Genomic DNA, 15,018 nt, shown 5'->3' with positions numbered 1-15,018 from the left:
TGTATCTGTCTCTCTGTGTGTGTGTGTGTGTGTGTGTGTGTGTGTGTGTGTGTGTGTGTGTGTGTGTGTGTGTGTGTGTGTGTGTGTGTGTGTCTGTGTGTGTGTGTGTCTGTCTCTGTGTGTGTGTGTGTGTGTATGTGTGTGTCTGTCTCTCTGTGTGTGTGTGTGTGTGTCTGTGTGTGTGTGTCTGTCTCTGTGTGTCTGTCTCTGTGTGTGTGTGTGTGTCTGTGTGTGTGTGTATCTGTCTCTCTGTGTGTGTTGAGCTCTCAGTAGGTGGGTATCTTCTAGTAGAGTCTCTGTGGGGTGATGATTAATTTCTATATCTGATATCTGTGATTAAGAGACTCCACAGTGAGAGTGGCTTTGATAATAAGCTGAGTATGAGCTGACCCCCCCCCCCTGCATGCCCTCCTTGTGTGACCTAGTTAATGAATGAATAATAATGACCAGGGTCAGAGTAGGAGAGGAACAGAGCCAGTAGTGACAGGAAGAGGTGAACACTTTACAGGCGAGAAGGAGGAACCGGGAGAGTAGAGCTGTGCAATTAATCAAAATGCAATCGTGATTAGGCCTATGATTTTGGCTCCCAATGATCACAAAAACAGAATTATTGAGGAAAGCAATTCATTACGTTTTGCAATAAACTCATATTTTCTTTTGTGTTCTGAATGATATAATAACGTTTAAATAGGACAAGTATTAAGGCAAATTTCACAGTTGTGTTTTTTTACTGTTGATTAATCAAACTTTTTTTCACTGTTTTTAAGTTCAATAATTGCAACATCTTTCCAGAGGTCAACGAGTAATCGTGTTAAATTATCTTGATTTCTATATTGACCGAAATAATCGTGATTATATTTTTTTCCATAATCGAGTAACCCTAATGGAAAGGATAAGAAAATGCTGTTCCTTATGCATAAGCTGTGATAACTTGCAATGTTGTCACTAAAGATGATTGACTTCAAATAGAGGACTCCTTTGTGTTCTACCATCAACGAACAGGAAGGTTAAAGGGGCAGTCTGAGACAACTTGAATTGGTCCTGTAGGAATCTATTGGGTTTAGAATAAGAATGTCCTGTAGCCTGGGATGGCCTCGCTGTCTCCTCCTGTCTGGCATGTGTAAGATAAGACGGTTCAAATTTAATGGAGCAAAAGTGCTCCTGATTTGTTTAATAAATATTTGGAACAGAATTTTAAAAAAAAAAAAAAAAACCAAAAAAAAAAAAAAAAAAAAAAACCCATTCCAGATTTAAACAGATATCTCTGAGACAGAAAGTCTGAGTGATATCCAACCAACTGGCGGCCCAGACGCAATGACTGGAGGAGGGACCTGAAGATGAATAAAAGAAAAGGGAAGACCCGGAGAGACTTTGTTGGTGATTTTACTAAAGATTGTTATAGTTTAACTGAACAAATCCTGAGTATTCATTTCCTGGTCTGCCTTTCAACGAACACAATAAGTAAAGGGGAAACTTTGAGAAGTGATCGCTGGTTCTTAAAAGACTCTGGCCTTCTGAGCCAGAGTAGAATCGGTCGCTTTTTTTCCTACAGTCCCCAATCCACTCAGGACACTGGGGCCAGGCCACCAGAGTTTAAATAACTCTGGTGCGACAAACTTGATTATTAGAGCTAACGATTTGACACTGAAGCTCAGTGGTCATTCTATTTGGTCAGTTGGGAATACAGGTCAAACAGTAAGAGAACAATTCTCTGTTCCTTTCTCATGTACATGGGAAACGTTTTTGGGGGCTGATTTATGTCCACTTATTTTGCTTATGTAGTGAGTTAATGTGCACTTTTGAGAATTGGTTTAACCTCAACACCTGATGGTTTGAGACTTTCTCATAATGATGCATTCGACATAAGCACATTTGTTAATCACAGTGTGGCTAAAATGACCTCAGTGAGGCAGCGTCTGTAATCAGCCCTGCCTCTGACTGCATGAAACCTGACAACCTGCACTACACAGCTCATGTTTCTACAGGGCCTGATGAAGAATGCTAAAAACATAGAGACATAGTGACAGTTTGACAACCTCACATCTGATTTGGACTGATACTGTGGTGTAGTGGTGTCGTTTTTTTTAAAGCTCAGCTTGTATTTTTTCTTCATCTCTCAAGTCTGCATCTGTTTTTTAGTTTTTTTTCTTTCTTACTCGAGAGAAAGTTTTTTTTTATTGGTACAGTGCTATTTTCATGTAAAATTAACAGAGTAGCAGCTTTTCCAGTTTAGTTTTAACGATTAGGATTTTTACTTGAGGCTGTCACCTAAAATGTCTGCACATGTTCCTGATGTCACTGTAAGACTTATTGCTGCAGAAAGTGATGAAGCTATTTTATTTTATTTTTTCAAAAACTCCAGTTTGTCCAACAGGAATCATGTGATCACAGTTGATGGTAAATCCATCTCACCCAAACATATAGTAACTAACTGAAACTTTCCCAAACATATAATTTAGAAAATGATTGTCCTACTGGGAAAATGCGCCTATTACATATGTTTATTTCTATTTATGCAATTACGGATGCTCCATTGAGCTCCCTGATCCATGGTAAGGGTCTCAGTTTGCAAAAAAAACCCGTAGTGGCCCCGTGGTACGCTCCATAGGGTTTGTCACATAGTGGCCCCGTGGTACGCTCCATAGGGTTTGTCACATAGTGGCCCCGTGGTACGCTCCATAGGGTTTGTCACATAGTGGCCCCGTGGTACGCTCCATAGGGTTTGTCACATAGTGGCCCCGTGGGTACGCTCCATAGGGTTTGTCACATAGTGGCCCCCGTGCGGCGTCCATAGGGTTTGTCACATAGTGGCCCCGCGGGTACGCCCCGCAGGGTTTATCGAGCGAGTGAGCCCCGTGGTTCGCTCCATAGGGTTTGTCACATAGTGGCCCGTGGGTACGCTCCACAGGGTTTATCACGTAGTGGCCCCGTGGTACGTCCATAGGGTTTATCACGTAGTGGCCCCGTGGTTCGCTCCATAGGGTTTGTCACATAGTGGCCCCGTGGTACGTCCATAGGGTTTGTCACATAGTGGCCCGGTGACGTCTCCATAGGGTTTGTCACATAGTGGCCCGGGTGCGGGCTCCATAGGGTTTGTCACATAGTGGCCCGCGGGGCGCTCCATAGGGTTTGTCACATAGTGGCCCCGTGGTACGCTCCATAGGGTTTATCGTAGTGGCCCCGTGGTTCGCTCCATAGGGTTTGTCACATAGTGGCCCCGTGGTACGCTCCATAGGGTTTATCACGTAGTGGCCCCGTGGTACGCTCCATAGGGTTTGTCACGTAGTGGCCCCGTGGTTCGTTCCATAGGGTTTGTCACGTAGTGGCCCCGTGGTTCGTTCCATAGGGTTTGTCACGTAGTGGCCCCGTGGTACGCTCCATAGGGTTTGTCACGTAGTGGCCCCGTGGTATGCTCCATAGGGTTTGTCACGTAGTGGCCCCGTGGTATGCTCCACATGTCGAAATATGCACAACTAACATGTGCCAGTGGCACGATAACTGGCCAATGAAACATGATCATTATAGCGTTAAAAGCTCTAAATCAAACACAACTAAGCAACACAGCCAACGGACAGGACGCAGCACTCCACAAAATAAACTAAATATTGCATTTGTATTGCTACATTTTCGCTATAGTATTGCGATAACGAGTTAACTAGTTAACTTGACAACTAGATAACTAGTTAGGAGCGAGGCAGGGGGCCCTGGCGCCTGTTAACCTGGGCCTGGTGTCACATAGTGGGGACCTGGAGCCTATTAAATTAATCTATACTTATTGTGACACTTTCAATATAATATTTTGAAATGTGATATCAAGACAACGATATGAAGTCTATATATGGTGCACCCTTAGACCAGGCTAACAGCCTGGATTTATTAATCCTGGAGCCTTTTCTGTTCAATCAGCAGGGCTTTTACCTTATTCAAGGTTGCACTGAATCCAGGATTTGGCTTCTGACTTGGCTGAATATTGGGCTTTTTGACGGGGTTGGGTTTCTGCTGAACCATAGAATTTTTCCCACCGAACCCTACGCTTCCACTAGACACGCTACGCTGGTCGCCCTAATGACGGCGCCGTTGATTACGGGAAGGTGTTTACGTAGGTGGAGCGTTCAATGCGTTCAATAGAAAATGTGTTGTTTGGCAGTACTTTCAGTCAAAAGAAGGCCATTCAAGTCCAGCTACATGTTCAATTTGCAATGCCAATTTGTCTCATGGTGACAACATGGCCGCTGTTACAACATTTGGTCTGAAACATCCGAAAGAATACGAGTTGTGCACGAAGGAATCTCCAGACAGCAGCCAGAATGCAGCAACTTCAGGTACAGCAAAGGAAGGACAGTCCCTGTTTACTTCATTCATGTGTTTACTGTGTTCATGGACTGAGGATGGGAGGAGGAGTCAGCACAATCTCAACCAGTGGATTCGGTATTCAGCCGAACCCCAAAAATCTGGGTTCGGTGCATCCCTAACCTTATTATTATTAGCTTGCATTAAAATACAACAGGTAAATATTGCTGTTCAGTTAAGTCCTGTAATTATTTTAACATTGTAATCATTGCTGGATTTCAGGACAAGAGAGGAATGGAGGAGGACAACCACAACCAGGAGCAGCGAAGCAACAAGGTCCCCAGAAGACCAGCAGCAGACTGGGACTCTGATACCAACGAGGTCCCCAGGAGACCAGCAGCAGACTGGGACTCTGATACCAACGAGGTCCCCAGGAGACCAGCAGCAGACTGGGACTCTGATACCAACGAGGTCCCCAGGAGACCAGCAGCAGACTGGGACTCTGATACCAACGAGGTCCCCAGGAGACCAGCAGCAGACTCGGACTCTGATAACAGCCATGTTCAGGTCAGTGTCAGAGAAACGTAACTAGCGGTCTCAAGTAACAAGTGTGGGCATCACCGATGGGCTGAAGGCAAAGCCAGAGTCGGTAACGTAGGCTACGGCGTGGATGGACTCGGTTCTGAATCAGAAGAAAAGCACCGGGCGCTCGCTCTGTGAAAGGCGCGGTACACGTAGATGGCCGGTTGCTGTGTGCATGTTCATATAACTTTATACATGCTACAACTGGCTGCAATCATTACACACATCCTCTCCAAGGAGTGCACCAGCTGTAAAATGTCCCGGAGGAAGTTCATGCAGCATCTGGCAGAGGAGCTGAGAGATGATTTTATGAGTTTATGGGGGAAAAGAAAGGGCAGCGGCGTACGGTCCGAGCAGCGCTGCGCAGTGCGCACCACAGCAGACACCAAATCGGAGGCAGTGCCTGCCAGGTTAGGTTAGGTTATAAATGTTCAAATAACATACTTTTAATTGTTACTTGGCTGTGAATTATGTTGAATGAATTTCCCCCAATATGTTTCATGAATGTATGAAATAATCACGGTTTAGCCTACTATGCCATGATATGATATCAAGAATCAACAGCCACGTGCAATTTAGCTAGCAGGTGAAGGTGAAACTAAAAATGTGCAAGAACTATAGACTAATACAGGCTTAAATGAACTGACAATATAAGATATGACTTACAGTTCTCAAGGATGCACACATGCCATCTCGACCCTCTCTTTTTTCTTTCTCCGAGTGGCACGCATGCCCACTCGCGTTGTGAAGCGCGTGTCCGTGCTATTCTCCGTCGACGTGCTCTCTATTAGGGTGGTACGGTTCACAAAACCCACGGTTCGGTTCGTATCACGGTTTTAGGGTCACGGTTTTCGGTTCTGTACGATTCTTGTCATTTTTTCTTTTAATATTTAACACTCCAGAAATATACTTCAGCATATGATATATATAGCTTAATTATCCACAATGTAGGATACAGTATTAAATGATTATATAGTTGTATCATGTAATTATGCACAAACTGAATTGGACTTGACTTTAAGCTCATTATTGGGACCATCTCTGAGGAAAGCTAGCTGAGATTTTGATACAGCAAGAGGGAAGACATTGATGATTTCAACAAGCTGTTCATTTATTTGGCAAAAAGAAAGTAGAATGTGTATTGCCATCTACAGGAACCTGTGCCTTTTTAGCACATGAAGATTGAAATATTACAGAATATCAATTTAAATAACTTCAGTGTAGCTCTTACAAAAATGTATCCTTTTAAAAGAAAAAGAGAGGAACTCTTAAAGCTCCGTCTTTTGAATAAGTCAGAATATGTCAAACATAAAAACAGTTTACATTGTTAGTTAATTTCCTATCCTGGCCTGGGCACACACACGCACACACACACACACACACACACTCACACACACACACACACACACACACACACACTCCTGGGCTGGGACACACACACACACACATACACACACTCCTGGGCTGGGACACACACACACACACACACATACACACACTCCTGGGCTGGAACACACACACACATACACACACTCCTGGGCTGGGACACACACACGCACACACACACACACACACACACACACACACACACACTCCTGGGCTGGGACACACGCACACACACACACACACACACACACACACACTCCTGGGCTGGGACACACACACGCACACACACACACACACACACACTCACACACACACACACACACCCCTGGGCTGGACACACACGCACACACACACACACACACACACACTCACACACACACACACACACACAAACAATATCACACACATAATCACACACACACACACACACACACACACACACACTCCTGGGCTGGGACACACACACACACACATACACACACTCCTGGGCTGGAACACACATAAGGTTTGATAAAGTACTTATTGGACTTATCATTGCACTTACAATGACGAGCGTAGCTGTCAGGTTGTCCTGTATACGTCTCATCTCCGTTTTTTCCTGCATCCACCGTGTGTGTGTGTGTGTGTGTGTGTCTTTGTGTGTGTGTGTGTGTGTGTGTGTGTATGTGTGTGTGTCTTTGTGTGTGTGTGTGCGCGGGTCAGTTGTGGGGAGAACTGAGCACCCCGGCCCGCTGCAGAGACCCGACAGGATCTAAACTGTGGCCCCTTCAGCGACTAGTGAAAAAACATTACAGTACATCGATGTTAAAATGTATACAGGTTGGCAGGACGGCCTGAAATGTTTTGAACGGTCTTTTGCTGTACATTTTGTTGGTAACTTGTCCACACCTCTTCTTTCGCGCGAAAGGGAAACACACTGAGGTCACATACGGGGCACCTGACGGGCACAAGGCTACATTGCGCATGCGCCGAACCGAGCGGCACACACGCGCTCCGAACCGAGACAAGCGGACCGAGCGGTTCGGATGTTTTTTCATGAACCGTACCACCCCTACTCTCTAGAAATCTAACCCTGGCAAACCGCCACTTGCCAGTCAACATAGAGGAAACACTGCATCAAGTCTGCTGAAAATGTACGGATTTTAAGGTTTTCGGGAATAGGCGCACAAAAATGGCTCGCTAGCGCACCCTACAAATTTTTAAAAAATTGAGCCCCTGCAGTACATTTAACATAAACTAACGGAACTTGGTACACATATGTAACATGTCAAGACGTTAAAACAAATGTCATTGGAGCATCCGCCATTTTGAACTGAAACTTCGAAATTTGTCCGATTTTGGCCATTTCCACATGTTGTACTCTGATCAACTTCAAAAAAGATGAAAAGTTATTAAAAGAAACTTTCGTCATAGGTAACTACAGTACCTAGGTAAGGACTACCGACCAGTCAGAAGCAGAGTATGAGGGCGTGCCATGCTAGCAGCTTGGCGAGCATTATAACGGGTGTTACAAAGTGACCCATGTTTGTCTCTGAAGTAAAGGCTGGACTACAATAGAGCTGTTTGGAGCAGTTTGTGAACACTGTTAACATGTCTGCATCCGGCACGTATATTCCTTCATTTTGTCATAAATTATTGTATGAAGAGTTAAAATTGTGAGAGCAAGAACAAGGTTTAAAGAAGTTTGTTCACTAACTCTCTCTCTCTCTGTTTGTCTGTTGTTATAGAAAAGGAGAGGAGGAAAGGGACCCAAACGTCACCAATGTCAACACTGTGACAAATCCTTCACAACATCTGAATATTTAAAGATTCATCAGAGAATTCACACTGGAGACAAACCTTACAGCTGTGATCAATGTGGGGCAGCTTTCACAATACAGAGTTGCCTAAAAAACCATCAACGCATTCACACTGGAGATAAACCTTACAGCTGTGATCAATGTGGGGCAGCATTCATACAACAGAGTACCCTAAAAAGCCATCAACGCATTCACACTGGAGATAAACCTTACAGCTGTGATCAATGTGGGGCAGCTTTCGCACGACAGAATACCCTAAACAGACATCAACACATTCACACTGGATATAAACCTTACAGCTGTGATCAATGTGGAGCAGCTTTCCCACGACAGGGTTCCCTAAAAAGCCATCAACGCATTCACACTGGAGATAAACCTTACAGCTGTGATCAATGTGGTAAAACCTTTTCTTGTAGTAGTGAGCTAGTAAGCCACCGACGTGGTCACACTGGAGAGAAGCCATACTGGTGTGAACAATGTGGAAAAATGTTTTCTGAGAGTGGTAGCCTTAAAACTCACCAGCGCATTCACACTGGAGAGAAGCCATACTGGTGTGAACAATGTGGAAAAATGTTTTCTCGGAGTGGTAGCCTTAAATCTCACCAGCGCATTCACACTGGAGAGAAGCCGTACTGGTGTGAACAATGTGGGAAAACCTTTTCTCAGAGTAGTAACCTTAAATCTCACCAGCGCCTTCACACTGCCTCGTAGTGAACATGTTTCCGAGCCAAGCTGTTTCCTCCTGCCTCCTCCTCATGCCCTGATAGCTGAGTTGTTATATTCTGATCTTCTCTTCACATTGAAGGCTGACCAGCAGTAACTTTATCTTCTGAACAGCATGGATGATATCCTGTTACCACTACATATTATGCTGCCTCCCTTTCAAGGGCTTTATTCAATTCAAAATTAGCTTATATTCCTGTAATAAAATATTCTGAGGTCAGGGTTCAACTGCTAGCGCTATTTAACTAATGCTGCAACAAAGGAGTATTTGTTCTTAATTTGAAAAATCCCATCACTCTTTACTAAGGCAATGTCAAATTTATGAAATATTTAGTCTATTGTCCCTTAGGACGAAGATAAGTGCTTAACTGGGAAGCTTTAATCAGAACTAATGTCTGCTGCTTAAAACTAACTTGAACAGTTAATATGTTTAAACTGCGCCTGTGCCACCGTCATCTTGGGACGAACAACTGATCTTAAACTAACTTTTTGCACCTTAAAATAATGTTTCCAAAATCGTTCCATCAACTCGTAACAGGGTGAATGGCACTTCTGCATTCTCTTTGCTGCCCTCTACCGGCTATAACCGCACTATGCAAGTTTGCCAGATCGGGTAGCTGATCTGTAGTTCCAATGAGACCTAATCTTAATGGGACAATTCCTCTTCCAACCTGTAGGGGGACCGAAGAGGAAAAGTTGCATAGTGTTGCTTTAAAGGACAAATCCGGCGCAAATTGACCCTAGGGGTAAATAACACGTGTAAAAAAGTTACTGCAGTACAAATTCAAAATACTGGAGAGAGTCGTCTCCCCCCCCCACCCTCCTCCCCAGACTCGAAGTTCACGGAGGTTGCCAGGCTGAGAACACAGCATCCACAACAACATTGCTAGACGCTAGTCTCACATAGCCAGACATTACTCCACAGCACAGCAGAGTAGCTAACGTTAGATGCTAGTCTCACATAGTCAGAAATTACTTCACAGCACAGCGGAGTAGCTAACGTTAGATGTAAGTCTCACATAGTCAGAAATTACTTCACAGCACAGCGGAGTAGCTAACGTTAGATGCTAGTCTCACATAGCCAGACATTACTTAACAGCACAGCAGAGTAGCTATCGTTAGATGCTAGTCTCACATAGCCAGACATTACTTCACAGCACAGCGGAGTAGCTAACGTTAGATGCTAGTCTCACATAGCCAGACATTACTCCACAGCACAGCGGAGTAGCTAACGTTAGATGCTAGTCTCACATAGTCAGAAATTACTTCACAGCACAGCGGAGTAGCTAACGTTAGATGCTAGTCTCACATAGTCAGAAATTACTTCACAGCACAGCGGAGTAGCTAACGTTAGATGCTAGTCTCACATAGCCAGACATTTACTCCACAGCACAGCGGAGTAGCTAAAGTTAGATGCTAGTCTCACATAGCCAGACATTACTTCACAGCACAGCGGAGTAGCTAACGTTAGATGCCGACAATATTAATAAAAGCCTGCGCTCACGCAGAGTTCTTTACCCAACTGACAGACACACTTTTTTGGCTTAGAATTACAGTAGGAACCGCCAAAAACCCCCCAACCTCGCCGTCGTCTCGACATGCCAGACTTCCTCGGCTTAGAATTACAATACGAAACGCTAAAAATACCACTACCTTGCCGACTGAACACACAGAATTACATCAACAATCACTAAACACACTGCAGACTCACGGTCCTCTCTTCCCGATTTATACCTCCCTCTTGTGGCTTAAAATAACTCACCGTTGTCGGTTCCGGCCGCGGAACTACACTTTGTAAACAGCCATGGGCTGCTTGCCTGGTCCTCCCGGTAACGTTAGCAGTTAGCAAGGTTAACATGGCGGCGTTAGCCCGGACCAGTCAGGATCACTTTACTGGCTATGTCTCAATTGTTTTTGCGAATAACCAACTTGGGTACTGTAGCTATATAATTCAATGTGAGTTCACAAATGTTTAAATAACATAAAATGCCCATCCCTTGTAGCCGTGATAAATTAGCCTGAAGCTAATGCTTACCTGTTCAGGAGGAAATAAGCCAACTCTGCGTCCTTTAGGGCTCTAAGCTGTCTCCATCTTTCAAATACATGTCCAATATTTACCCAGAGTTTGCTATGTCTCATGTCAAGCAACTGTTAGAAACATGCCATTTTCTTTTAGGGCGGATAGCATCTACAGTATCTCTGTTGATCCTGTACGTTTGTTTGCTACTTTCATGGCTGTACTAACGTTACAGCTGTAGCGCGCTGGGTTTACGTGTTTACAGGTATATCCCTGTGGCTACCAGAGGGCCCCCAAGAGCGCTTGAAATGTCCCACAGTAGACCTCATAGCTCATGGTTAAGTGCCAAGTGCAGTGGCAACATGTTACAATGTGGAGAGTCCCCAAACCAAATCCTGCTTCGGGCCCCCAAAAGTCTAGAGGCGGCCCTGTCTGGAGATACATGGTTTTCATTGGACAGAAAGGGAAGGTCTTCTGAAGAGTAAGTAGAAGATGCATTTCCTGCAGAAAAAGCTTGTAAATGCTGAAAAGCTACATTTCTAAAGTTTGCGTAAGAAGAAGGTGTTGTTGTAAAGTTGGAAATGGTTTAACCCTTGTGTTCCCGTCAACATGCAACTTTTTGTTTTTCTAGGTCAAAATTTGAAATAAAATCTTTTTTCCCCAACATCTTTTTTGACACTTTTGTCAGTTATTTTTCCGATGTTTATGTTGATTTTTTTGGTTTTCTCCCCATATTTTTAAAGCTTTTCCAATATTTTGGTCACTTTTTTCAACGTTCTTGTATTGGGTCTTTTATTAGATGCTATATAATTGAATAAATCATCCAAATTCAATGAAAGTAGTGAACTGATCATTTATTTAACCTGTGAAGAGTAATGGTTGTATGGAACCATCCACGTTACTTATATATTTTTTGGACAATGTGGTTGAAAGAAACCCAAATTTATGATATAGAAACTTTTTGTAAATGGGTCAAATTTGACCCAAGGACAACAGGAGGGTTAAATTAGTTAACATTTCATTAAAATGTTAAATTACACCAAAAATGTATGATACAAAAGTGGAATATTTGAGGGTTTTCTGAAAAGCTGAACTACAGGCTTCAGTGTGTAAGAAGAAGGTGAAGTTGTAGGAAAATGTGCAAAAGTGGAAACGATTCGAATTAATATAAATGTCTTTAAAAAGATGAATACTACTAACATTGTTTCTGTTTCAGACAGACAGACAGACAGACAGAAAAGATATCATGAAGCTGAATACAACTGTAATAGCTAAATGTTTAGTGAACAGTTTAAAGTTTGAATGATGTCAAGAGTGTAAATGATGTGGGAGGAGTAGCATTCCTAAATGGAAGATACCTGAAGAGGATTTGAAGATTGCTCTATTGTCTTTAAATGTAAAATAAAAAAAGTTAAAAAAGCTCAATATTTAAAAAAGTATAACTATAACCAATTATCTCTCTTCTAAAACTGAACAGCTGTAGAGGAGTTCACTTTTACATTAACCAATCAGAAATGGCCTTAAATTTCACGAGCCAATCACAGCATGACATCCCTGTCTCTCTCTGCTGCTCAGTTGTCATTTCAGGCTAAGAGCACAACCCTCCTCCTCCCCAGCTCCTCCGTCTTCTTCATGCACAGCTCCTTGTTCCTCACACCACCATCAGTGTCTAGACTCCGTCGGGGGATCAGCTTCTGGTTTTTTAAACCCCTAAATATATATAATTTCATATTGATCGAGTCTAATCTCCAAAGACTGTACATGTCATAACCTGCATTTGTACAATAAATCTTTGCATATCTGCAGCAAAGTCTCTCCTGATTAAAATGTTATTTATCTAATTCGCTGCCCATGTGGTTTAGAATATGTGGGTAAATCATCGAGAGCGATACGGGCCAGAATCAGTCAACACAGAAGCACCATTAGAACAGGGGATGAGTGGGGTCATCCCCCATTTCTCTCCTACCTTTCCTGTCTATCCACTGTCAATCTAAAATAAAGGAAAAAAATAATCTTTAAAAAAAAAAGAACGGGATGAGCCCATTTTAAACTAGCCGGGCATAATGTCAGCGCCCTCAGATATATAGGGTTGGAGCGAGTTAACAACTCCTAGAGGGGGAGACCAGGATAAAAGGCTCATCTGACGGGAAACCTTTTGGATTCATTATCTAAACACAATGTCTCCTCATGGCCTTAATGAAGAATTTGATATAAAACCATTCTTAGAAAACATGTTGTAAGATATAGTCAGGAAAATAAGTATTTGAACACCATGCTATTTTGCAAGTTCTCCCACTTAGAAATCATGGAGGGGTCTGAAATTGTCATTGTAGGTGCATGTCCACTGTGAGAGACATAATCTAAAAAAAATAAAATCCAGAAATCACAATATATGATTTTTTAACTATTTATTTGTATGATATAGCTGCAAATAAGTATTTGAACACCTGAGCAAATCAATGTTAATATTTGATACAGTAGCCTTTGTTTGCAAGTACAGAGGTCAAACGTTTCCTGTAGTTTTTCCACCAGGCTTGCACACACTGCAGGAGGGATTTTGGCCCACTCCTCCACACAGATCTTCTCTAGATCAGTCAGGTTTCTGGGCTGTCGCTGAGAAACACAGAGTTTAAGCTCCCTCCAAAGATTCTCTATTGGGTTTAGGTCTGGAGACCAGAACCTTGATATGCTTCTTACAGAGCCACTCCTTGGTTATCCTGGCTGTGTGCTTCGGCTCATTGTCATGTTGGAAGACCCAGCCTCGACCCATCTTCAATGCTCTAACTGAGGGAAGGAGGTTGTTCCCCAAAATCTCGCAATACATGGCCCCGGTCATCCTCTCCTTAATACAGTGCAGTCGCCCTGTCCCATGTGCAGAAAAACACCCCCAAAGCATGATGCTACCACCCCCATGTTTCACAGTAGGGATGGTGTTCTTGGGACGGTACTCACCATTCTTCTTCCTCCAAACACGGTTAGTGGAATTATGACCAAAAAGTTCTATTTTGGTCTCATCTGACCACATGACTTTCTCCCATGACTCCTCTGGATCATCCAGATGGTCATTTGCAAACTTAAGACGGGCCTTGACATGTGCTGGTTTAAGCAGGGGAACCGTCCGTGCCATGGATGATTTCAAACCATGACGTCTTAGTGTATTACCAACCGTAACCTTGGAAACGGTGGTCCCAGCTCTTTTCAGGTCATTGACCAGCTCCTCCCGTGTAGTTCTGGGCTGATTTCTAACCTTTCTTAGGATCATTGAGACCCCACGAGGTGAGATCTTGCATGGAGCCCCAGTCCGAGGGAGATTGACAGTCATGTTTAGCTTCTTCCATTTTCTAATGATTGCTCCAACAGTCGACCTTTTTTCACCAAGCTGCTTGGCAATTTCCCCATAGTCCTTTCTAGCCTTGTGGAGGTGTACAATTTTGTCTCTAGTGTCTTTGGACAGCTCTTTGGTCTTGGCCATGTTAGTAGTTGGATTCTTACTGATTGTATGGGGTGGACAGGTGTCTTTATGCAGCTAACAACCTCAAACAGGTGCATCTAATTTAGGATAATAAATGGAGTGGAGGTGGACATTTTAAAGGCAGACTAACAGGTCTTTGAGGGGCAGAATTCTAGCTGATAGACAGGTGTTCAAATACTTATTTGCAGCTGTATCATACAAATAAATAGTTAAAAAATCATATATTGTGATTTCTGGATTTTTTTTTTAGATTATGTCTCTCACATTGGACATGCACCTACGATAACAATTTCAGACCCCTCCATGATTTCCAAGTGGGAGAACTTGCAAAATAGGAGGGTGTTCAAATACTTATTTTCCTCACTGTAGTTTTTTTCTGTCAGTACTAATGCAGCAGATGTTATGAATATGTGGGGTAATGTTCTTTAATTCTTTAATTGTTTGGGGTAGCTTTATATGTACAGAATTGTTTCCTCTACTGAATTTGCCTGAAGAAGACCCAGTCGGGTTGAAACGTTGCATTTATATTAAATATGGGAGTTTAAAGCAGTGTTGTGGACATTAGTAACTAACGCTGTCAGGTAAATGTAGTGGAGTAACTAAAGTAACTAGTAACTAAAGCTGTCAGTTAAATGTAGTGGAGTAACTAAAGTAAATAGTAACTAAAGCTGTCAGATAAATGTAGTGGAGTAACTAAAGTAACTAGTAACTAAAGCTGTCAGATAAATGTAGTGGAGTAACTAAAGTAA

General features: G+C 43.0%; 1 protein-coding gene across 1 annotated transcript in view; it reads left to right on the top strand.

Annotated features, from left to right (window-relative positions):
• The window catches only part of LOC120572643 (zinc finger protein 665-like), a 29,780-nt gene that overhangs the window by 829 nt on the left and 13,933 nt on the right, over positions 1–15,018 (top strand). The window contains exons 2-4 of the mRNA XM_039821960.1: positions 4,573–4,857; positions 7,986–8,767; positions 12,414–12,475. Of these exons, the coding sequence (XP_039677894.1) occupies positions 4,585–4,857; positions 7,986–8,767; positions 12,414–12,475 (1,117 nt within the window). The 5' untranslated portion in view covers positions 4,573–4,584. The remainder of the gene's footprint in view (positions 1–4,572; positions 4,858–7,985; positions 8,768–12,413; positions 12,476–15,018) is intronic.

This window comes from Perca fluviatilis, chromosome 14 (assembly GCF_010015445.1).
Source record: "Perca fluviatilis chromosome 14, GENO_Pfluv_1.0, whole genome shotgun sequence".
Taxonomy (NCBI): domain Eukaryota; kingdom Metazoa; phylum Chordata; class Actinopteri; order Perciformes; family Percidae; genus Perca; species Perca fluviatilis.
Note: the sequence above shows the minus strand (reverse complement) of the source record. Positions and strands in the feature narration are given on the sequence as shown.